The sequence below is a fragment of the Salvelinus namaycush genome, chromosome 30 (genome assembly GCF_016432855.1).
Source record: "Salvelinus namaycush isolate Seneca chromosome 30, SaNama_1.0, whole genome shotgun sequence".
Classification (NCBI taxonomy): Eukaryota; Metazoa; Chordata; class Actinopteri; order Salmoniformes; family Salmonidae; genus Salvelinus; species Salvelinus namaycush.
In genome coordinates, this window is record NC_052336.1 from 20,093,881 (window position 1) to 20,119,544 (window position 25,664).

The window sequence follows — 25,664 nt, forward strand, 5'->3', positions numbered from 1 at the left end:
AAAAAAAATCAATTATCATAATGTGGAAAGTATTCATTTTCTTGTGAAACATACCCAGTAAACATAACAATAAATGTTTTATTGATAATCTTTTTTTTCCTTCTTTTTTTTACCCCCTTTTCTCCCCAATTTTCGTGGTATCCAATCGCTAGTAATTACTATCTTGTCTCATCACTACAACTCCCGTACGGGCTCGGGAGAGACGAAGGTCGAAAGCCATGCGTCCTCCGAAGCACAACCCAACCAAGCCGCACTGCTTCTTAACACAGCGCGCCTCCAACCCGGAAGCCAGCCGCACCAATGTGTCGGAGGAAACACCGTGCACCTGGCCCCCTTGGTTAGCGCGCACTGCGCCCGGCCCGCCACAGGAGTCGCTGGAGCGCGATGAGACAAGGATATCCCTACCGGCCAAACCCTCCCTAACCCGGACGACGCTAGGCCAATTGTGCGTCGCCCCATGGACGACGTGAATTATTGATCATCTTTAATGAAAAATCGAAATGTTGTCCCCCACTACGGACCTAACTAGCTTTCAAGTCCACATAGTATCGCTATCTAGGCTCTCTGGTCATCATGAACTCATACTTTTTTTTAAATGGTATAGTTATTTGTGTTCTTAAAACTCTGTCGAGCGTTAAAAGTAAAGGGTCGGCATGTTTTAACTTCTACTGTACTATGTGCCCTCTAGTCTGTTTGACTGGACCATAGTCCATGTGTACCAGAAATATCCCTTTAAGAATAAAAGAGAACATTTAACCTCACATGGGTATTACATCTGGAAATTACTTTCACAGAGAAGACAATTAAGCAGCAATACAACCCCTTTCAGGTTTGACACTTAGAAAGCAATTCCTTTCAGACTTCTTCCTTGGCGATACAGTGTAAGTAAACAGGCGTGTGTTTGTGTGGAGGTGGGAGTGGGAGGAGAAGTGCACTTCCTGTAATGCTCTGACATTCAGCTAAAGCCAGCTATCAGAACCTGTCAGCTTCCATCTGATAGTAAAACAGGTATGAGACTGCTCATACGTCTAGAGACACCCACGCATCACATGATGGATTCTGGTACCCATCCAGGAGGTCAGATGCCCAGATAGTGTTTACGTCTGACATTTCTCCTATCACTACAAGGACAGAGAGGAGCAGAGTATAAAACAGAACAAAGAGCTAACAGCATTCCCTGAAGAGAGGAATGCCAGAGTCAAGGCTTTAAAGCAAGGCTTTGAGATAGTGAGGGAATGAAGATGAGGAAAGTTCAGAACACCAAGCACTGCTAATCTACAGGCCAGTCAAACAGCCTTGATTTACCCACATACACACACAGCTGCTGGAGGGAACACACACAAATTCAATCAGACCATCAAACATCAAAGCAGATTAGCACAGATAGCGAAAGACAAAGGGATGCGCGGTAAAGCCGCAGCATGTTTATTCCATGGGAAATTAAAGAGCGTTGGTTCAAACCCCCACGCGCTGTTGAGACGCTACTCGTAAGCTAATTACACACAACTGTCCCTTCAAGAACTCGGCTAAAGAACACCTGATTGGCTCACAGCGCCTGCTCCGATTCCATTATCTGAGATGTGATCTGGGCTGGGGAGAGTTGGGGAGGTTCAGGCAGCTGAGATGTGATCTGGGCTGGGGAGCGTTGGGGAGGTTCAGGAAGCTGAGATGTGATCTGGGCTGGGGAGAGTTGGGGAGGTTCAGGAAGCTGAGATGTGATCTGGGCTGGGGAGAGTTGGGGAGGCTCAGGCAGCTGAGATGTGATCTGGGCTGGGGAGAGTTGGGGAGGCTCACGCAGCTGAGATGTGATCTGGGCTGGGGAGAGTTGGGGAGGTTCAGGAAGCTGAGATGTGATCTGGGCTGGGGAGCGTTGGGGAGGTTCAGGCAGCTGAGATGTGATCTGGGCTGGGGAGAGTTGGGGAGGTTCAGGAAGCTGAGATGTGATCTGGGCTGGGGAGAGTTGGGGAGGCTCAGGCAGCTGAGATGTGATCTGGGCTGGGGAGAGTTGGGGAGGCTCAGGCAGCTGAGATGTGATCTGGGCTGGGGAGAGTTGGGGAGGCTCAGGCAGCTGAGATGTGATCTGGGCTGGGGAAGAGTTGGGGAGGCTCAGGCAGCTGAGATGTGATCTGGGGAAGAGTTGGGGAGGTTCAGGAAGCTGAGATGTGATCTGGGCTGGGGAGCGTTGGGGAGGTTCAGGCAGCTGAGATGTGATCTGGGCTGGGGAGAGTTGGGGAGCCTCAGGAAGCTGAGATGTGATCTGGGCTGGGGAGAGTTGGGGAGCCTCAGGAAGCTGAGATGTGATCTGGGCTGGGGAGAGTTGGGGAGCCTCAGGAAGCTGAGATGTGATCTGGGCTGGGGAGCGTTGGGGAGGGTCAGGCAGCTGAGATGTGATCTGGGCTGGGGAGCATTGGGGAGGTTCAGGCAGCTGAGATGTGATCTGGGCTGGGGAGCGTTGGGGAGGTTCAGGCAGCTGAGATGTGATCTGGGCTGGGGAGAGTTGGGGAGGTTCAGGCAGCTGAGATGTGATCTGGGCTGGGGAGTGTTGGGGAGGTTCAGGAAGCTGAGATGTGATCTGGGCTGGGGAGTGTTGGGGAGGTTCAGGAAGCTGAGATGTGATCTGGGCTGGGGAGAGTTGGGGAGCCTCAGGAAGCTGAAATGTGATCTGGGCTGGGGAGAGTTGGGGAGGTTCAGGAAGCTGAGATGTGATCTGGGCTGGGGAGAGTTGGGGAGGTTCAGGCAGCTGAGATGTGATCTGGGCTGGGGAGCGTTGGGGAGGCTCAGGCAGCTGAGATGTGATCTGGGCTGGGGAGCGTTGGGGAGGTTCAGGCAGCTGAGATGTGATCTGGGCTGGGGAGCGTTGGGAAGGTTCAGGCAGCTGAGATGTGATCTGGGCTGGGGAGGTTCAGGCAGCTGATGCCCACTTGTAGCAGTCATCATTCCAACACGCTCAAATATACATGTAGAGAAACGCCATGCGTATGCAGGGCAAGACAAAGCATAGAAATGAAAGAATGAGTAAAAATGGGATTTTGAGATGAACAACCGAGATTGGCAATTGAATAGGAATAGGTCTCAAGGACAGGAATAAAAAATGTAAACGACAAAACAAATAAGCCATGGTCTCCCTGGCCACTAATGCATCACTTGACTTTATGAACCGCTGAGTCAAAGGCTGTTGAAAAGTACATGGAAGTAAAAGGAAATAACCACGCAATAAATCTGTCAAATCTAATGTATCAGCTGGCTGTGGGACAGCTGCCTTTATTGTGTTTATGATCCTATACTGCATGAATCTACACATAGTGTACGGAAACTGGCTTATGGACTCAGAGGCCCCATTCACTCAACAGCTTCCGTGGGCCATGGTGGGAACTATAACGTGGCTAAAACACTGCTGCATAGGGTCTCAAGGCCAGAGCAACCCTGGTGTCTAGGACAGTTTATGAATTCATAAAGCCACACAGCAATATATTTAGCAACATGATTTTACAAGGGAGACTGTTATGCACTATTATTTTTGTTTACACATTTCATAAGCTGTGCCTGGCATCACTTTCATGTGTCCTTGAGAAGTAAGTTAGTGCCGAGTCGAGTAGGCGAGACCATGCCAGGGGGAAGAGCGATGATGAGAGCATTTAATTAGCTGGATAATAACAGATCATCTCCCTCTACCATGAAGGTCTTGTCGTTATAAAACAGGAAAACACGTAAAAAAATAAACAATCACACTGGTGCTCTTACCTGTGGCTGGCTCCTACGTGCTCGTCGTCATAAAAGAAAGTCCATAGTAGAGCGCATCGGAATGGACATAATGGGGCAGGCCTAAGTCTCATGTAATCACCATACATTGATGAACTAAGGCTTTCACCCCCCCACACATACACACAATTTGAACTGAATGAAAAAACTTTGGAGGGTTGAGATTAGACAAAACACTAGACGGTATAGACTCTGCTATTGGCAGCACAAGCATTAGATAAGCAGTTATATAATTAGCATCCACTAGTCAAGTAATTAAAACATCAATGGTGCTGGGTCTGTAACAAGATAGTGGTGTGGTCCTCTCTTCCTAGCTCTCGCTCCTCCTATAGTCAGCATTCAACACTTCACTCCAGCCAGTACAATTGAATAGCCTTTTAAGTTCCTGTATAGTGTCCATAAAGTGATTGTGAGGTCTACTATAGATCATGTTCAGTGGAAGAAATGTAATTAAGATCAGAATCCTAGCATTCTGTGATATGTTGTAGGCCTAAACTAAGAATAATACATGCCTTGATATGCCACTATGTTACAAACTGTGAAATATCTTAATAAATAACAGCTCATGTCAGAACAAGGCTGTTTGGAAATGCAGCATTATCATAAGATGAACTGCCTGACACTCAAGGCCTGTCTACACCACCCCTCTGTATCTGAACAGAGAACACATACCGTTTACCATTTTACCAGCTGAAAATCATATGTTCTCACAGTAAGGGTGCAGCAAGGATTTTACACATCTGGGTTGTTTGTAGGGGGCAATTCCACGGTAACAGAGTGATGCTGAGACTCCAATTTTTCACTTTGAAATGTATATCAAACAAAAACCTTTGGTTGCAAAGTTACACAAAACATACAACTCTATGCACAAGGACTACTTTGAACAATTAACAGAACATTTTACAAAAACACATTTACTTGAAGAACAGTGCAGTTAAAGTCTGGTAACAGTGACGCTTTGTTTTGTTACCAAGAGATGAAGAACAGTCATATCATCAGCTGCAATTTGACAAGGGCAGAGGTTGGTGCTATTATAATAGAAAATACTCACCATCAAAACTGACGCAAAATTATGTTGACCGTCTTCAAAAAACTTGTGTAGTACATACAGCGTAATACCTGATAAGCCTAGTTGCTTCTACAGGTAGTTCTACTGGAAAAGGAATAGGCTATTCCACATGTCGTTTCATAACCATCACACTTGGGGTCTCCCACTCTCACTACACCAACGTCAGGGTCTAGACAATAGATCCTTCTGGAACAGTACATGACAACATTACCTTGGCCTGTCTGTCGGAAAAGCCAGCATGTGTAAGGTTGAAAGCCTGTGTTGCCTAGTGAATAAACTCTCATGGGGACTGTCTGCTCTCTTTATTACTTAGCCCCCCCCCCCCCCCCTCACATTTCACCACAGTACTAAACAAAAATCCAGTCTTCTGAATCAGAATACCTCTAACTCACATGGATGTGATACAATTTCAGCATATCATCATGTTCATGTTTGACAGTGCAACATTTTTAAACCATGTTACAGAACAATCTGCCTGGCTGCCAGCTCCTCCAACATGTGCCCAGTACAAAAAGGGGGGAGACAGAAGCAACAGTATTTTCCTGCTTGAGAATGCCTCCCCTAATTTACAACCAAGATCAAAATAAACTCCAATTAACAGGAGACAGCAGTAATCCGTTTAATTAGCCAACAGCAGTCAGTTGCTGTGAGGAAACAGTCTTCAGTTTCCTGTTATTTTAATTTGGTCAGCTCTGGAACATTATTTATCATAAAATACAAAAAACCCTGCATTGTTGAATGTGATGACAACTGCATACGAGAAACTACTTTCAGAAATTAAAAGACCATTTGTGAGTACACAAATCACTGTACAATTATTATATGGAGGTTTTTCAAGCTTGCCAATTGCCATGTTCCTTTGCTGTACGGCACTGCTTACTGGGAAATTTTATGACCACTAGTTGAACTGAAACAAAAAAGCTCCTATGGAACAGCAGGCAGGCACCATAAACACTGAACAGACCACACCTTACAACAGGAAGTGTGGAGAGAGGAAGTAACCTGTTTAAGGGACTAAGGAATTTCATAACAGAATTGTAAATGTGCAGCACTACTTTGCATACTTGCATAAGGTTTTGGCTGTGCTCTAACTAAACTACTATGATATTGTCTGACGTAGTAAGCTTGAGTAAACAAACACCTGGCAACAGGTGATTAGTTAGTGCTTCAGAACAGTGAGTAGCAGACTGAGTTATGCAGCATGGGTGTTGGCAATGTTGAGAAATACTTCTGCACTTTTTCTCTCACACACAAACTTGTGCTTTTCCTGGGTCCTCCTCCCCTGCTTGCGCTGGAGGGAGAGGCATGTACATTCATAAACAGAATCACACTCTTACTTAACCTCACTGGCATTGAATGTCTCAGGTTTCTTCCAATTAACCAGTGTGTTCCTAAAAAGCAGTAGGCTTCAAGGCACGTGGTGTACACTGACTGACTGCATAAGAATTCTTCCCATCCGTCTCTGGTCCACACATTATTTCTGTTGATGACAGGGACAAGAGTAGACTAGGGTAGAGATGACAGAGTTGTAAAAGTGTAGATTTTGCTTGGTGAGCAGAGTTGAATGAACCTGGTCTGGATTATTTGAAAACGTGCACTTGGGCACCTTCACACAGGCCCAGTTCAAAGGTGAAAGAGAACAGTGAAATATACACTGTGTACTTCTGGCGGTTTCAACGATCCATTCCCTGTTTGAATAAGTCCCCACATGATGGAACATGTACATCTGATCTGTACACACTTCCTGGAAGCTGAAAATGCCCCAGTTCTTCTATGGCCTGCATATTCTCCAGACATGTCACCGATTCAGTGTATTTGGGATGCTCTGGATGGACAGCATGTTCCAGTTCCCGTAACTTCGCACTGCTATTGAAGAGTAGGGCAACATTCCACAATCAACAGCCTGATCATCTCCATACGTTGGAGATAAATTGTACTGCATGAGGTAAAAATGGTTGTCACACCGGACACTGACAGGTTATGATCCACACCCCTACCTTTTTTTGTGACCAACAGATGCATACTCCCAGTCCAGTGAAATCCATAGATTAGGGCCCAATTTATTTATTTCAATTTACGGATTTCCTTACACGAACTGTAACTCAGTAAAATCTTTGAAATTGTTGAATGTTTCGTTCATATTTTTGTTCAGTGTACTTGATGTAGGCTCTTTTGTTTAGGGTAAATAAAATAAATGGTTATAGCCAATTTGTACACCCATTTTAATGGCACTGGAATGTTTAGTTAAAGGGATTTTATGCCATTGGAATGTTTTTTCATACTGGAAGCAGAGACATTGTAAATAAGAATGTGTTCTTAATTGACTTGCCTAGTAAAATAAAAATGGGATCCACGTGTTCATCTGACTGGGGAAGATGATGATTAAGGGCTTCTTTGCCAACATCCAGAACGATCCCTTCACAGAAAGGTTAGAGTTTAAAATATTGTAATAAACTTCATACTTGAAGACAGCATGCATCTTCCTTTCACCTACGTACATGCAGGCTACTACACTTCTTCATCCAATGTAATCAAATGCTCAGTAAAGATGTTCATGTATTGTGCAGCTGCTGTCTGTCAAACTGACCCAGCCATTGATAAACACCTGAAAGAACTACACAGAACAAAAATACATCTAAAAGTGTTGGTCCCATGTTTCATGAGCTGAAATAAAGGATCCCAAAAATTCTGAATACGAACAAAACAGATTTTGTACACAAATGTACTTTATATCCCTTAGTGAGTACTTCTCCTTTGCCAAGACAATCCATCCACCTGACAGGTGTGACTTGTCAAGAACCTGATTAAACGGCATGATCATTACACAGGTGCGACTTGTGCTGTGGACAATAGAAGGGCACTCTAAAATGTGTAGTTTTTTTGTCACACAACCCAATGCCACAGATGTCTCAAGTTGAGGGAGCGTGTAATTGGCATTCTGACTGCAGCAATGTCCACCAGAGCGGTTGCCAGAGAATTTAAATGTTCCTTTCTTTACCATAAGCCGCATCCAACGTTATTTTAGAGAATCTGGTATGTCCAACCAGTCTCACAACTGAACACCGCATCGTGTGGGTGAGCGGTTTGCTAATGTCAACGTTGTGAACAGAATGCCCTATGGTGGTCGCTGGGGTTATGGTATGGGCAGGCATAAGCGACTGACAACGAACACAATTGCATTTTATCAATGGCAATTTGAATGCACCGAGATACCATGAGGAGATCCTGAGGCCCATTGTTGTGCCATTCATCCACCCACCATCACCTCATGTTTCAGCATGATGATGCACAACCCCATGTCACAAAGAGCTGTACACATTTCCTGGAAGCGTAAAATACTCATACATGTCACCCATTGAGCACGTTTGGGATGCTCTGGATTGACGTGTATGACAGTGTTTGTGTTCCAGTTCCCGCCAATATCCAGCAACTTCACACAGCCATTGAAGAGGAGTGGGACAACAATCAACAGCCTGATCAACTGGAAGGAAATGTGTTGCGCTGCAAATGGTGGTCACACCAGATACTTACTGGTTTTCTGATCCATGCCCCTGTTTTTAAAAATATATCTGTATTCCCAGTCATGTGAAATCCATAGATTAGGGACAAATTAATGTAATTCAATTGACCGATGAACTCAGTAAAATCTTTCATTGTTGCATGTCGCACTTATATTTTTGTTCAGTGTAGTCCTGCCGGTTTCAATTACCCATTCCCTGTTTGAGTAAGTCCTCACATGACGGAACATGATCTGATCCACCACTTTCAATGGTAACCAATGCGTTTGAATAGTGAAAATGTAAATGCCCACATCACATAACTATTGAACCATCTCTTTAAATTAAACCTAGGTGGATAGATTGTCATTTAGACTTGTTCAAAGTTGTGTAGGCTATGATGGAACATAGGCTACAATTTTACTGGTGTTGGATATTGGAGAGGTAGGCTAAAGGCAAAAATACATGTTAAAAAACGTACCTTTTCTTTATTCTCATTTTCAGGAGGCGGTGACGTGGGAGATTTAACGTTCCCAACAGCAACAGCTTGGGCAACGATACCGCTGCCCGGAGCAGAGTTGCATTTCTCGATTGTTTCCACCTTTATAAGCCGGTGCTTTGGTGACACATACTTTATGTCCGGCGACCCCCCACAGCCCAGACCCGTTCCAAACGAAATATTTCCTCCCGTGTACGGATCTTCGAAGTCCAGTTCCTTTTGTAGTTTGTAAGCAGCAAGAATGTCCGGCTGTGCGGGGCTTGGATGTTGGTAGCCAGGCGTACCAGTCACAGCGGCGTGACAATGTCTGTAGTCCGGTTTCGGGGGCGCCGGAGGTGGTGCTTTGGTAGTTTTGAATCCTAGGTGTTCCCTGAACCATCTGGCCATGCTGCCAGTGCATTGCTCACAAGTCTATTTAAATATTTCGTTGCACCTTCCCTAACAATAACCTCCTACTCTTTTCCTGAGCGTTGTATTTCTATAGGTCACCTCGACTGGCTTCTGAAATACTTCTACAGCTCCTACTCTGTCGGTGGATACTGCGCTGACCAAGAGAACAGACACATGCACTTTCTGAGCTCCCGCAACTCTGACACTTTCGCTCTGACAGCAGAGCGCTCTTGGCTGTGGCGAGTCCTCTCCGCGACGCAACATGGGAGAGCGCTTTTGCAAGCGCGGGATACGTTTCCCTGTCCTCGTACATGAGAACATTCACTGCCACCTACCGGACTGATGTTAATTTAGCCTACTAAATGCTTGGTTTTACTTGTAACATCCGTGAGGTCGTGACATTGTCCTTGTTTGTTTCTTAATATGCTGCAGCTGTTGTAGTGGATAACTTAGTCAAAAGCCCGAGCCACTAACATGTGGGATTACAAATGTTTAAAAACGCGTGCAAAACTGCTATTTAGTGGTAGATCTTGGTTGGGTGTTTTGCCCATTTAAAAGCAGAGAAGAAAAATCCATACAGGCAGACCTGATTACTGTAGCATATAATTGTTCCAAGGTGCAAACAGTGAGCATACCAAGAACTCCATACCAGTGCATTCCTACTTCCTGGTCACCTGTGTGCCTAGACGTGTGAAAAGTGACAGTGACCCATCATACAGTGCCAACTAGTGTACAAATGAAGTGCAACACAATGACAAACTGTAGACTACAACCACAAGGCCAAACATTTTCCTTCAATGATTAATGTGGATGAGAATCATGTGAAGTACAGGGAGGCTGCCTTCAGTACCATGGGAATTCCTTGTCCCTCTTCATCCCCATTGGATCAAGTGCCCAGGTGCATGCAAGACCAAGGATTGTTCAATTACAGTACAGTTGGACTGAAGGGTAAAATGCCCTACTCATGCAAACTGCTTTCATCTAGACTGCCTTCATCTCCAGATGGCCATTGAAGCCTGATCTGATTGCATTGCAAATTACCAGTGAGGAGAAAGAGGTTAGTGCAAGCACTACAGTCTCGCCACAAATCCATCCCCTACAGCAAAGTTCATCTAGACTAGAGCATTGCGCTATGCTCCCAAACAGAGGGGAAATTCTGTAATTAATATAGTCTGTAAGAACCAGTATTTAATGAAAACTGAAACTCTTAAACTATCACACTGTTTGGAAATTGCATTGTGTGTACTCGTCTGAAACTGCATCGCTAAAGGATCACTGCCACTACCTCACTTTCCAACCAAGGTGGAGGAATTGAGGAGCAGACTGAAGTATAGGGGCAATTCAGCATTACTTGGAGGACAATGGAATGAATGGAATTGCATCACCACAAAACAGGCAGAGAGATCGCTTTCTAAGTCTAAGGTCCCCATCAGAGGGACCTTGAGATCATGTGGTAAACTAATTGACTTTACAATCAGAGAGCAGACAAGTCTCATTTCCTTTAGATGGCGACGCATCACAGCAACAGCCCACATTAGCAGAAGGAGTGTTTTTTTTATGAAGCAATATTTAATAACTCCACACCCCCAGGCAAGGACCACAATGTGCAGCTAGGAGTTTAACCCTGAAAAGGCCCCTGGGAGAGGCATGCACTGAAGATAGATTTTCATATTTTCCCATTTGCTGAAATCTTTCCATACACTTTGAAGGCGGGTGGAGTAATTTCTTTTATCCCATCCGTTTCACTTTGATCACTCATTTTTAGTTAAACACCCCCCATGCATGGGTCTGGTGTGGATGCCAATGTGGTGGTTACCATGACAACATCACATACATTAATCTTGCTTTTTAAAATCAAGACAAGCCATTGAAAACTAAAGATTTATTTAAAACTGGTTTATAAAGTGCTAAAAACATGAGGTAAATCATTTGTGTCAACAGTGAGAGTTGGCCAGTTTGTTAATGTAGGCGTAAGCCCTGGTAGATGTCAGCTCTGGGAGACAGCTGACCCTGAGTAGCTTGACGTTGTCATACTTCTGCTTGATTGACTGGAGGAGAAAAAAAGGGTTTCAGTTAAACATTGCCGTGTGGCCCTTCAGTACATCGCTGGGCTAGAAGTCATCTAAAGGCTGGGCTCACCAACTGTTTCATGCTGCCATCACTCAAGCGCGCCAGCATCTTGGCAATGCATTGCATCACAGGTAGCAGAGAGACCTCTGTGTAGCCTGTGTAGTGCTGTAGGGCTGGGGTCTACGGAGCAAACGTTAAGTATCAATTCAGTGACAACAGAACAGTGTTGAAGTTGACACATATCACTCCGTAACTGTACCTTTATCAGGAATCCTAACCCAAAGAAATCTAATGATTATGGGTTAGAAGTGTGTAGTTTCATACACTTCACATAAGTCAAAATATTCATTGCTCATAACGGACCCATTCATATCCAGCAGAATCATGAAGGATCCTGGATGATAAAGCAAGAGCTGCTGCAGCGGTCAGGGATGGTGGATAGTGAACTGAGGCATAGTCCAGAAGGGTCAGCTCCAGCAGGTAATTAGCCAGCCCATGACCAACAGGCTGAAGCTGGAAGATAAATGTACTGGCATGAAATATCATTTGTTTCCATGTGGCTCTGAACCAATGGTCACTTATATAGCTGGTCAGCAAGTACAATTAAGGAATAAACAAAAAGATTGTCAGCACAGGAAGTAGGAATGCACAGCATGAAGCAAATTGGGTGAGTTCGCTTCAGGAGAGCTAAACAATGTGTATTAGATTTTCAAATTCAAAAACTCACCTTCCCAACCTTGGCGGCTCTCCTTAGAAAGTGAACTGGTGGTGGTCGTCCCAGTTCATAGTTCAAGGCTTTCAGAATGGTAATTTCCATCAAGCGTATCTCAGCACAGGAGTAGGTGAAGTCTGCTGTATGGGCAAAGTCCTTCACCACAGGAGGAGCGATTTCCTCATACTTGGAAGCGATGAGCATCGCAGTGACACCAACCAGTTGCAGAGACTTCTTTGGCACAGGATAGTCCTGAGCAAAAGAGAAAACGATGGATAAAAAAATGAATACGTAAAGTCAAACAAATGTATCCGACCATCAGAGGAAAAACAAGCCATACCTGGAGAAAGCGGTCGATGATCCCAACAGTCATGTAGAGGGTCTCCTGGTGCAGTCTGAACTGCTTCTGGACCTGTACCAGCCAGTCAACTAGAATACTCCGCATGCTCCCAGTCACATCACAACCCTCCAGATAACATGGTTTTATAGCCATGGCAACCTGCCACACATTAAGAGAGGGGTCTGTGGTAAGACACAGGCACTTGACTAATAATGGTTAATGTAGTGAAAAAGGGAAACCGGTGTTGCCTCTGACAACCCAAATAAAATCACATGAAATTGATTTAGGCTCAGAACAAACGAGAGATGGTTGAAATTAGTCCAAAACCTCCAGGTTCCTTAGATGAGCGTAAATGTCCTTCACATAGTCACTGCACAGCGAGGAGTCGCCAAAGTCTGCAGAGTCCACATCTGGGATGTTGAGCAGGTCATGCGAGAAGGCCTGTGGCACATTGAGCCCCTCGTCCCGAGTGGCCTCTTGGCTCGGAGGCTCCTCAGGGGCAGCTGGAATGGGCTTGGCCTAATGAACAACAAGATAGAGAAGTGGATGGAATTCTCTGTGAAGCTGAACTACAGACAACAAGTGCACAACATCCATGAAGAGATGACAACTCAGATTTTAGCATATTGGATTAACATGAGACATTTACATAGAGTAGTGATGCATATCTGACTACACCCAAGCCCGGCTTCAACCTTCTCTCCTTAAAATCTCACCTGTCTGACCAGATCACAGTTGCCAGCCCCAGTGTTCTCCTTTGAAATAACATGGACTCTTTCAGTGGCGCTCTGCTTATGTTGAGCTGGTTTGATGTGAACAGCCGCCTGTTTCTCAGGAAAATAAACCGCAGATAATTATTCAAACATTGCACCAAAAACTGAACCACAACGTAATTAAAATGTATTAATTGAATAAATATTTACATTTGTTTTAATCCCTTTGGCATTGTTCAGTTTGCTTGCTACATTTCCCAAAGGCACCCTGGACCTCAGGCCATATGAGGTGGCAGGTTTTCCTGGTAAGGAAACATTCTCCTCTGACTTGGTCTGGACCTCAATTCAACATTTAAAAGCACATTTGTGAGTTTCAGTCCAACAGTAGCCCATCACGTGGTTTGTTATTAAGTATATTTACAAATATTAAAATAGCAATGTATATTTTGGGTTAAGATGTGGAAGACGAGGCATTCATAATATCCTTCAATACCCAATGGGCATAAATTAAGTGAAATGTCTACTGAACAGAAGGAAATATCCTAGCTCTTGAGAATCTAAGGCCATACACAAGGGATAGAAATATCCCAGTGTGCCTTCACAGTAGCCAAATAAGAATGGTTGATTGACTCAAGATGAGACTGCCACATGACAAATTACAACATTCTTGTACCCCAGTAAAACCAATGACAGTTCACTATTAGCCTAACCATAAATATCAAAGCATCAGTCATACCTTTACATTTGGAATTGCACATTTCTCCTGATTGGTAGGATTGGTCACTTTCACAGGCAATTTGGACCTCAAGTTGTAAGGCATTGAGACAACAGGTTTTGCAGTAATAATGGTCTCTTCTGGCCTTGCTTTTCAGGTTAGGGCCACCTAAAACAGATCTATAGGATATTTATCCTTCTTCAGAACATAAAATACGCTGTACCCGCCCATCAACAAAGTTGATGGAAACCCATAGGCTAATCACTGACCTGGACTCAGGGGTAAACATAACGATATATAGTAAATCTGTCTCCATCCATTTAGTATGATATATTTCATTTGGTATGTATTAAAAATGTGGATGTCCATCTATTTCGTACAATGTAATGTATTTGCAACATGTGTGATGTCACAAATTCCAATTTGTAGGGCTTAACATTAGCTAGGTGGCTAACTAATGTTAGCTAGGCTGAGTTAGATTTAAGGTTAGTTAACATGCTAAGTAGTTGCAAAGTATCTAAATAGCAGTTGCAAAGTTGCCAATTAGCTAAAATGTTAACGTTGTCTGATGAGATTCGAACACGCAACCTTTGGGTTGCTAGACATTCCCACACACCCTCCTTACAATTGCATTAAGTAAGCTTGTTTTATGGAGCCATAACAAAATGTAACATAATAATTTGAGTGTCCCGGATTTACGTTTACTATGGTACGTCAAGTCTATGGCAGCAAACACTAGTAGCAAACTTTGCACTGGCAGTAGCCTACTACAGCCAAATATGTGTATATATAAATCATTGACAGTAGCTTACCTGCGTTATTCTAGAAGCCACAAGGAACAATAACCCGCAAAAGAACAGAGAGCGCTGTGTTTCAACTTCACTGATATTCAATGACATTTACAGCTGCCATGTAGTGAGTTCACAGCAACAGCTGTGTTCAATGACATTGATTAGAAATGGTAGACTCATGCTGCGTTCGTGTACCCATGTGGGAATTTACCACATACGACTGGGAAAGATCCACTTGAACGGCCCTTCAACTGGTAATTACTAGTTGGAAACTCCTCTATAATCCTGATGCCGCGTTTAAGTACTAGTCGGAATGTTCAACTTGCTTACTGGTTGTAGTTATACACGTGCCGTGTTCAACCAGTCAGCAAGTCATAAACTGAGTTTTTCTAGTTCGGACTAGCACATGAACGTGGCATGAGCTCCCACTTCTCCCATATACTGACCTCTGACATTACCTATTAAGGAAATTACCGCGATAATATAATTTTTGGCAGTTAAATGCAAAAACAAAACATTATTTATAAAAGGCAATCTATTAAAAAATATATGTTAACACTCATTTATTTACAAGCATGATAGCTGTACTTTTAGTTTTCTGGTTTATGCAGCTGGTTGGCGTTTCTCAATGAGTTCAAAGCACGCGAAGCACTTATGACTTCACAACTGGTAAATTCCCACCTCCCACTTCTTTCCGAATGCAGCATAAATCTATAATGAAAAAACAATTATCTAGGGCTAGGCTACTTCAACTGCGCTTAGACAAGCAGCCCAATTCTGATCTTTATTCTACTAATTTGTCTTTTGACGTCAGATATTTTTCAGAGCTGATCTGATTGGTCAAATTTGGCAAATTAGTGAAAAAAAGATCAGCCTGTCTAAATGCAGCCTTCTAGCTTTACACACAGGACCAGATGACTGAACGGCATGTAGGACAACTTCCCGTTGCCCCTGACCTCTGGGCCCCCGGGCGCCGACCCATCATAATATAGTGGGCTAGTTTATGAAAATTAGATCATTAATATGATTCACAGTTTCATAGAGTATATTTGAGTATTTCAGAGATATTTTCAGAGACCCCCTATAAATCTTTAAAAACATGTTTTTGATTGCCCTATAATTTCTACCACTGTACTTTTGAATTAGTCATAGGTTCCCTGTAACACTTGAAATGTGTTATGAATGGGTTTGCATTTAGATGGTTTAAAAATGGATCAAAATTCAAATCAATGGTCTTGCAGTATTGATTCATTCTGACACACAGTTTATGCTTTTGTTCTTAAGCTCCTCTGTGAAGCCCCAGTGTTCACACAGATGTGAAGGTAAGTGGTTGGAGAAGTCAGAGGGAGAGGGAGATTACAGTACAGAGCCTGCTTTATGTTGATAGGCTTTATATCTCCTGCTACGAGAACACACAGGCATGCAGGCACACACCCGCACACACACACACACACTGAATATCAGACTGTTTTCCTACCTACAGTACCTTGGGTATTGTCGCTGGCATTTCAGTTTCAAGTCATGCAACAACATACTCTCATTTAGCAAACTGAGCTCTTTGAGAAACATCAATAATTCAAACAGTTATATATCAGGTAAACACTGCAGCCTGCAAATCTCACTCTACCCTCCACTGGTCTGACTGCATTCATACAAACAAGAAATGAGTACTGGGTCAAGTATGGCACTGGCCACCAATATCTACAACTGCTAAGCCTACCCAGAGGCCATGAGGTCTTGACCAGTCTCAGTCAGCTGAGATCTGTAACCAGCTTTAATTATGTAATACAGTAATGTAAGCTGCTTAGCAGATGCTTTTATCCAAAGTAACTTACTGTGCAGTGAGTACTTACATGTGTACTATGTGTTTGTGGCCCCAGTGGGATTTGAACCCATGACGTTTGCATAGCTAGCGCCCCACTCTAAACATCAGTCATGGAGAAGAAGGCAGCGTATGGACAGTCTATATTCTCCAGCTGTCAATATTCTCCATATTCTCCATATTCTCTGTACAAAGTCTGCCTCATCAGTCAAGTCAGGCGACTGAGGCTATGAATATAAACATGATATAAACCTGTGGTTCCAACTTCCAACCTAGCACAGCATACATAGAGAGGTAAGAGTGTCATACGGGTGGCAAGTAGCCTAGTGGTTAAAGCTGTTGGAACAGTAACCGAAAGGTTGCTAGATTGAATCCCCAAGCTGACAAGGTAAAGATCTGTTGTTCTGCCCCTGAACAAGATAGTTAACCCACTGTTCCTAGGCCATCATTGAAAATAAGAATTTGTTCTTAACTGACTTGCCTAATTAAATAAAGGTAAAATAAATTTTAAAATTCTCTTGTCCACTGTTTCCCCAGTAAAGCATCAATATTGCAATGCAGCTCTGCTCTAGTGCAGTTCATGTCTCTTATTTGATCCCGCTGCAGGCGGATAGGTCCCCCACGTCCACTTTCGCTGTTTGATTGCATTGCTTTGTTTGCTATCCCATTCCTGTCAATCACCGTGGAGACCAGAGAAACACAGACCATCACAAGCCAAGGGCAGAGGCAGGTGGCTTCAGCAGTTCATTCAACATCACAGTGGCTGTCACCTGTGGTCACTAGTTCCATAGAGCCACCTAGCAGGTGAGATGAAATGCAGTATTAATGTTTCCTGTTCCGTGAGGGCGGACAGGGATAGATTACTACTCTGATTCATGTGTTGTTCTCTGCCTGGGCCCAGCTGTACATAGGTATGAGGAATGAGATAAGAGTATATTCATATATAGTTTATTATGGAGTCATCTCAGATGTGTTCTATATACAATGAAAACAGGTGGTGCTTGGCTTGACCTCCTTTTTGTGAAAGTCCTTATGTTCCTAATGTGAAATAATGGTATCAAATTGAATTGTCTGTAGCTTGAGTGTTATTCCGCTAGTTAGTCAGTCTTTCTTTGTTCTCAATGTGTACTCTGTTTTCATGGGGCCACATCACAGTGCCAATGCATTATTTTAGGTGGACCGTCTGAGATGCAGACCGTTCTGACCCAATGACTCATGGCAGAGCCCGCGATGTCCGTCTCTCAGTTCTCCTCTCAGCCCTGTTAGTCTTTTATCCCATTTGACCTGATGGCTTATTCACATTTATGAAGGCCAGCTGGTTAATGGGGGACTATATTTAGATACTGCTCTGATTATGGTTATTCATCATGTTTTCACCACTATCTGTGAGGTTCAATATGATCCAGAGGCAACAATGTTCTAATGACAAAATCGTCTCCCATCTTCAATACGGCTCCTCTCTTGAAGATTTGCGTGAGAAATCTCCCCCACAGTCAAATATTATTCCTGAGCCTCTCTGCAATCTAAAATGCTTCAGATGTTTGCTTTTTGAAGTGATAATCCCATATGATAGACCTAAGTAGAACACTAGGACTACCTGCTGGGATGGCCTACTTTTTCTTAGGGGAATTAGGGTGCTTCTCAAACACCCTCTAAAATCATATAGGCCTATCATATGAAAGGAGTACAGATCATAAAACAGTGTTATTTTAAGGTAGAATCCGCAGGGTGACTCACTTAGGGGGGTGGCTCTCCATTTGCTTGTGTGACGTTGTACAGGTTTGACTCTCCCTCTGCGGCAGCTCATCCTCAATAGCATCACTCTAAGTTCTGGTTTTGTCTTATGATCAAAATTGCATCTCATTGGTAGTTGGTGCTGGATAAACAAACAAACAAGCAAACAGGCTCTCTCTCTCTCTCTCTCTCTCTCTCTCTCTCTCTCTCTCTCTCTCTCTCTCTCTCTCTCTCTCTCTCTCTCTCTCTCTCGCTCTCTCGCTCTCTCTCTCGCTCACTCACTCACTCACTCACTCACTCACTCACTCACTCACTCACTCACTCACTCACTTACTCACTCACTCACTCACTCACTCACTCACTCACTCACTCACTCACTCACTCACTCACTCACTCACTCTCAATTCAATTCTAGGGGCTTTATTGGCATGGGAAACACATGTTTACATTGCCAATGCCATTGAAATGGATAAACAAAAGTTCAATAAACAAAACAAAGTGAACAGTAAATATTACACTCACACAAGTACCAAAAGAATAAAGACATTTCAAATGTCATATTATGTTTATATACAGTGTTGTAGCAATGTGCAAATAGTTAAAGTACAGATGGGTTGTATTTAGAATGGTGTTTGTTCTTCACTGGTTGCCCTTTTCTTGTGTCAACAGGTCACAAATCTTGCTGCTGTGATTGCATACTGTGGTATTTCACCCAATAGATATGGGAGTTTATCAAAATTGGATTTGTTTTGAAATTCTTTGTGGGTCTGTGTAATCTGAGGGAAATATGTGTATCTAAAATGGTCATACATTTGGCAGGAGGTTAGGAAGTGCAGCTCAGTTTCCATCTCATTTTGTGGGCAGTGTGCACATAGCCTGTCTTCTCTTGAGAGCCACGTCTGCCTACGGCAACCTTTCTCAATAGCAAGGCTATGCTCACTGGGTCTGCACATCATCAAAGCTTTCCTTCATTTTGTGTCAGTCACAGTGGTCAGGTATTCTGCCACCGTGTATTCTCTGTCTAAAAGCATTGTAGTTTGCTCAGTTCTTTTAAAATTATTTCCAATGTATCATGTAATTATATATTTTTCTCATGATTTGGTTGGGTCTATTTGTGTTGCTGTCCTGGGGCTCTGTGGGGTCTGTTTGTGTTTGTGAACAGAGCCCCAGGACCAGCTTGCTTAGGGGACTCTTCTCCATGTTTATTTCTCTGTAGGTCATGGCTTTGTTATGGAAGGTTTGGGAATGCTTCCTTTTAGGTGGTTGTAGAATTTAACATCTATTTTCTGGATTTTGATAATTAGCGGGTATCGGCCTAATTTTGCTCTGCATGCATTATTTGGTGTTTTACGTCGTACACTGAGAATATTTTTGTGAATTCTTGGTTGGTGAGCGGACCCCGGACCTCACAACCGTAAAGGGCAATGGGTTCTATAACTGATTCAAGTTTTTTTTTTGCCAGATCATAATTGTCATGTCAAATGTTATGTTCCTTTTGATGGCATCCTTCTTGCCTTGTCACTCAGATCATTCACAGCTTTGTGGAAGTTACCTGTGGCGCTGATGTTCAGGCCGAGCTTTCCGGACGACTGCTTCATCTGACCACTTTTTTATAGACCGAGTCACTGGTGCTTCCTGCTTTAAAATTTGCTTGTAAGCAGGAATCAGGAGGATAGAGTTGTGGTCGGATTTACCAAATGGAGGGCGAGGGAGAGTTTTGTACGCGTCTCTGTGTGTGGAGTACAGGTGATCTAGAATTATTTTCCCTCCGGTTGCACATTTAACATGTTGATGGAAATTTGGTGGAACTAATTTAAGTTTCCCTGCATTAAAGTCTCCGGCCACTAGGAGCGCCGCCTCTGGGTGAGTGGTTTCCTGTTTGCTTATTTCCTTATACAGCTGACTGAATGCGGTCTTAGTGCCAGCATCTGTCTGTGGTGGTAAATAAACAGCCACGAAAAGTATAGCTGAAAACTCTCTAGGCAAGTAGTGGCCTGCAATTTATCACAATATACTCTACTTCAGGCGAGCAAAATCTAGAGACTTCCTTAGATTTCGTGCACCAGCTGTTGTTTACAAATATGCACAGACCGCCCCGCTTCATCTTACCGGAGTGTGCTGTTCTATCTTGCCGGTGCAGCGTGTATCCCGCTAGCTGAATATGCATGTCGTCATTCAGCCACGATTCCGTGAAGCATAGGATATTACAGTTTTTGATGTCCCGTTGGTAGGATATTCGTGATCGTACCTCATCTAGTTTATTGTCCAATGATTGCACGTTGGCGCGTTGTATTGACAGTGATGGCAGCTTTCCCAGCTTTCCCACCATGTTCCGGGATTCTTCCGATGGCATTGAGGAGTACACCACATCAGTCACTGGCTTTATCAATAAGTGCATTGAGGACGTCGTCCCCAAAGTGACTGTATGTACATACCCCTGTACATACATACCCCAACCAGAAGCCATGGATTACAGGCAACATTCGCACTGAGCTAAAGGGTAGAGCTTTCAAGGTGCGGGACTCTAACCCGGAAGCTTACAAGAAATCCTGCTATGCCCTGTGACGAACCATCAAACAGGCAAAGCGTCAATACAGGGCTAAGATTTAATCATACTACACCGGCTCCGACGCTCGTCTTATGTGGCAGGGCTTGCAAACTATTACAGACTACAAAGGGAAGCACAGCCGCGAGCTGCCCAGTGACACGAGCCTACCAGATGAGCTAAATCACTTCTACGCTCGCTTCGAGGCAAGCAACACTGAGGCATGCATGAGAGCATCAGCTGTTCCGGACGACTGTGTGATCACGCTCTCCGTAGCCGACGTGAGTAAGACCTTTAAACAGGTCAACATACACAAGGCTGCGGGGCCAGACGGATTACCAGGACGTGTGCTCCGGGCATGTAGTGACCAACTGACAGGTGTATTCACTGACATTTTCAACATGTCCCTTATTGAGCCTGTAATACCAACATGTTTCAAGCAGACCACAATAGTCCCTGTGCCCAAGAACACTAAGGCAACCTGCCTAAATGACTACAGACCCGTAGCACTCACGTCCGTAGCCATGAAGTGCTTTGAAAGGTTGGTAATGGCTCACATCAATACCATTATCCCAGAAACCCTAGACCCTAAACACAACTCCAACACCATCATTAAGTTTGCAGACGACAGTGGTAGGCCTGATCACCGACAACGACGAGACAGCCTATAGGGAGGAAGTCAGAGACCTGGCCGGGTGGTGCCAGAATAACAACCTATCCCTCAACGTAACCAAGACTAAGGACATTATTGTGGACTACAGGAAAAGGAGGACCGAGCACGCCCCCATTCTCATCGATGGGGCTGTAGTGGAGCAGGTTGAGAGCTTCAAGTTCCTTGGTGTCCACATCACCAACAAACTAGAATGGTCCAAACACACCAAGACAGTCATGAAGAGGGCACGACAAAGCCTATTCCCCCTCAGGAAACTAAAAAGATTTGGCATGGGTCATGAGATCCTCAAAGTTTCTACAGCTGCAACATCGAGAGCATCCTGACTGGTCTCTGACTGCAAGACACTACAGAGGGTAGTCCATACGGCCCAGTACATCACTGGGGCTAAGCTGCCTGCCATCCATGACCTCTACACCAGGTGGTGGAAGGCCCTAAAAATTGAGGAAGGCCCTAAAAATTGTCAAAGACCCCAGCCACCCCAGTCATAGACTGTTCTCTCTACTACCGCATGGCAAGCGGTACCGGAGTGCCAAGTCTAGGACACAAAGGCTTCTCAACAGTTTTTACCCCCAAGCCATAAGACTCCTGAACAGGTAATCAAATGGCAACCCGGACTATTTGCATTGTGTGCCCCCCCTCCCAACCCCTCTTTTTACGCTGCTGCTACTCTCTGTTTATCATATATGCATAGTCACTTTAACTATACATTCATGTACATACTACCTCAATTGGGCCGACCAACCAGTGCTCCCGCACATTGGCTAACCGGGCTATCTGCTTTGTGTCCCACCCACCAACCTCTCTTTTTACACTACTGCTACTCTCGTTCATCATATATGCATAGTCACTTTAACGATACCTACATGTACATACTACCTCAATCAGCGTGTCACCCACTGTATGTAGCCTCGCTATTTTTATAGCCTCGCTACTGTATAAAGCCTGTCTTTTTACTGTTGTTTTATTTCTTTACCTACCTATTGTTCACCTAATACCTTTTTTGCACTATTGGTTAGATCCTGTAAGTAAGCATTTCACTGTATTCAGTGCACGTGACAAATAAACTTTGATTTGATTTGAGGTATGTATCGTTTTTTTGTGTGCTCTAGGGCAACGGTATCTAGATGGAATTTGTATTTGTGGTCCTGGCAACTGGACCTTTTTTGGAACACTATTATTTTTGTCTTGCTGAGATTTACTGTCAGGGCCCAGGTCTGACAGAATCTGTGCAGAAGATCTAGGTGCTGCTGTAGGCCCTCTTTGTTTGGGGACAGAAGCACCAGATCATCAGCAAACAGTAAACATTTGACTTCAGATTCTAGTAGGGTGAGGCCAGGTGCTGCAGACTTTTCTAGTGCTCTTTTCTAATGCCCTTGTGGTTTATCCACACATCTCCGTTTTGGATAGATAACTCTTCGTATGGTTGTTTGTTTAGTGTGTTCCAATTTTTCCAGAATTTATTAGATTCTATGGATTCTTCAATTACATTGAGCTGATTTCTGATGTGCTGTTCCATCTTTTTCCGTAGTGTATTTCTGTATTGTTTTAGTGATTCACCATAGTGAAGGCGAAACTCAGGTTTTCTGGGTCTCTATGTTTTTAGTTGAATAGGTTTCTCAATTTCTTTCTTAGGTTTTTGCATTCTTCATCAAACCGTTTGTCATTGTTATACATTTTCTCAGATTTGATTGGGAAGCTGAAAGGTCAAATATTCTGTTTAGGCTTTCTACTGCCAAGTTTACACATTCACTATTACAGTGAAATGTTTTGTCCAGGACGTTGTCTAAAAGGGATTGAATTTGTTGTTGCCTAATTGTTTTTTGGTAGGTTTCTACACTACTTTCCTTCCATCTATAGCATTTCTTAATATTGTGCAGTTCCTTTGACTTTGATGCCTCATGATTGAATATTGATCTGTACAGGTAGACTGTGATTTTGCTGTGATCTGATAGGGGTGTTAGTGGGCTGACTGAACGCGCTCTCTCTCTTACCCTCTTTACATATCAGATGACAGCAGCAGTGTCACAGTAAAACTTCAGTCTAGTCAATTATTTAGAAGATGTCTCCCTATTGACTGATCATCGTGCCACTAGATGTGTGCCAGGCCTCTATTCTCCCAGGCACATGGAACACAGAGGATGACGTGTTACCTATTGAACCCTCCTAAATATGTCACCCATTTCCACAGGATTCAGACAGCAGACATATCTCCCTGTCAGTAGTTTCTCAGCTGTGTGGTTTACAGGCTGGCAAAAAAAATGAAGCATTGGGAAATGTGGTATCTGTATTTCTGAAGAGCTGAGATGAAAAGAACAGGGGTCCATTTGAATATAACCTGCTCCATGAAGACCACGGCTCTTAGATGTACACATAGCATCTATCTTTGGAGAGAGAACATTGACCTGGCTTGAGTGACCTGAGTGTAACTCCTGGTCGATGCTACCATGTGTCTGTGTATTTCTGTGGGAGCTCCTGATGCAGCTGTTATCGTGATGGTTCAAAGCCCTGCCTCCCCACTCAGCCTGACAGAGTCAATAGCCACTGACAAATGAAAGTTTACAGGCAGCTCAGATCTCTCTCTTTCTTCTGTTTTGTTCCGCCTCCTTGCCCGTCCTCTAATGTACAGCTGGTATGCATCACCATATTTACACACCATACGGGGGTCACAGCTCTGCTCATCTCTTTGAACCTGCTAATGGACTAGCTAGCTCTGCATAATCTCCATCACTTGTTTTTTACTCTCTCTCTCCCGTGATCATATCAACAAAATTATCATTATGTCGGTCATGCCCCACCTTGAGCACAATTTAATATATTCAGAAACGTAATTATCAAAGTCAAAATTGCCGTTGGGTTGGTTAGATTCATATTGATTGTCTTGCAAGACAGACACTGTGATGAAGTGAATCACCCTCTTCCCCTCTTCCCCTCTTCCTCTTCATTCTCTTTCAGCTTCATTTGCTGTAATGCATGTTTATGATTGCAACAGTCCCTGACAGACAGTCCAGGTAAACTGAACTGTGTTTTTTGAACGATCAGGTCAAATCGTCAGTCTTTACCGCCAGTCTGTGCAGACTCACAGCAGAGTTACAGCACTACTAGCCTATCTGAGATGTTAGCTATGTTCTGAGGGATGCAGGAAAAGGATTTAGTGTAGTGGATGCTCTTATGGAAAGCCGTAGAGGGCCACTATGGAGTGTCTCAGGGGGCCTTTCTAGGAAATGGGCTCCAGCTTTTGCAGTTTTGGGGCAATAGAAAATGAGAAATGTGACCCTGTTGTTTTGTCTCAGTTGTATCGCTGTTATTGTCATGCTAATGCATCTGCAGTGTCTCTGCACGTGCCACGGCGGACTGGGCTGATTGGGGTCTTCAAACGGTGTGGATATCAAAAGCCATTAAAAGAGAGAGTGCAGTACTTTCCATTCCCTTGAGACTGAGATCTTTTCACCCTAATGTCAACCTATTTCCTTCCCTGAGTATGCTTCTGTTGGAATGGAGGCTGGATTGAGGAATGGAGTATTCATGACTGCTGAGACATAGCGACAATCCCCATCCAGCCCCTCCAATCTGTCCCCACGTGGGTGTGAAACTGACAGGATGATGGCAGAGCCAGTGATAAGCAGACATGGAGAAAGGAGCATCAGAACTGACACAAGTTTGGAAGGCTTTCAAGCCCCTTTAGAATTAAGTTAGCTTTTGGGTTGAGACCAAATCCTCTACCTAACCAATATCTGACAAATGATGTTAACATTATGTGGGGGGAAAAACATTTGTTTTTTGAAATGTTTGTGACTGTTGGGTGGCCACTGGGGGTTAGGGATCGCTTACTCTGGTCTGTGATCTTATTAATTATATATCGACTTCTTACTTGTGTTTTAATGTCCTGGTTGACCAATTCTCAGCAATCTTTAGTATACTATCAATACCTTGTCTTTTAATTGCATATTGATTCAGTGCATTTAATGAGGCTGTTAGTCTTGATTATTTTAGGCAAAACCCCCAGTTAGACTGAAAGTAGCCGATTGCAATCTTCATTTTCCTTCCAAAGTAAATTATAAAATTGATAACCCTCCTGGTAGAGAAATATTATTGGAGTCTATCTGGGATCTATCCCTCTGTCCAAAGTTCTAGAGAATTATGTGTTGAAATTTCATGTGATACCGAGGCTTCTTGGGTACCTCTACCACATATCCAGACAGCCCAGTAGTATTCAACAGGCCTCACCTCTGGGAAATTATCAAGGCAACATGCTTCTCATCCCAGTTTTGTGTTCCAAGGAAGAAACAAATAAAATAAAAAAGAGAATTCTGAGACCCCATCTAAAGACTAAGAGAG

At 43.7% G+C, this 25,664-nt stretch overlaps 2 protein-coding genes across 4 annotated transcripts in view; both read right to left on the reverse strand.

Annotated features, from left to right (window-relative positions):
- LOC120024952 (SH2 domain-containing adapter protein F-like) overlaps positions 1–9,450 on the reverse strand; it is a 114,597-nt gene extending 105,147 nt beyond the window's left edge. Inside the window, exon 1 of one of the 2 annotated variants that reach the window (XM_038969339.1) lies at positions 8,807–9,450. In XM_038969339.1, coding sequence (XP_038825267.1) covers positions 8,807–9,211 — 405 coding nt within the window. In that variant the 5' untranslated portion in view covers positions 9,212–9,450. The remainder of the gene's footprint in view (positions 1–8,806) is intronic. The other variant, XM_038969340.1, reaches the window with a different exon arrangement.
- A 1,631-nt stretch (positions 9,451–11,081) lies between these two features.
- Positions 11,082–14,961, reverse strand: LOC120025032 (G2/mitotic-specific cyclin-B1-like). 2 transcript variants are annotated; one of them, XM_038969464.1, is made up of 10 exons: positions 14,577–14,960; positions 13,786–13,932; positions 13,260–13,388; positions 13,053–13,160; positions 12,664–12,855; positions 12,337–12,495; positions 12,012–12,248; positions 11,648–11,797; positions 11,354–11,464; positions 11,082–11,262 (listed from the first exon to the last, which is right to left on the reverse strand). In XM_038969464.1, the coding sequence occupies exons 2-10, from the start codon at positions 13,867–13,869 to the stop codon at positions 11,149–11,151; spliced, it is 1,284 nt and encodes a 427-aa protein (XP_038825392.1). In that variant the 5' UTR covers positions 13,870–13,932; positions 14,577–14,960; the 3' UTR covers positions 11,082–11,148. The 2 variants fall into 2 exon arrangements, with proteins under 2 accessions (XP_038825392.1, XP_038825393.1); XM_038969465.1 differs by lacking the exon at positions 11,648–11,797 and having other exon boundaries at positions 14,577–14,961.
- Between the last annotated feature and the right edge of the window lie 10,703 nt (positions 14,962–25,664).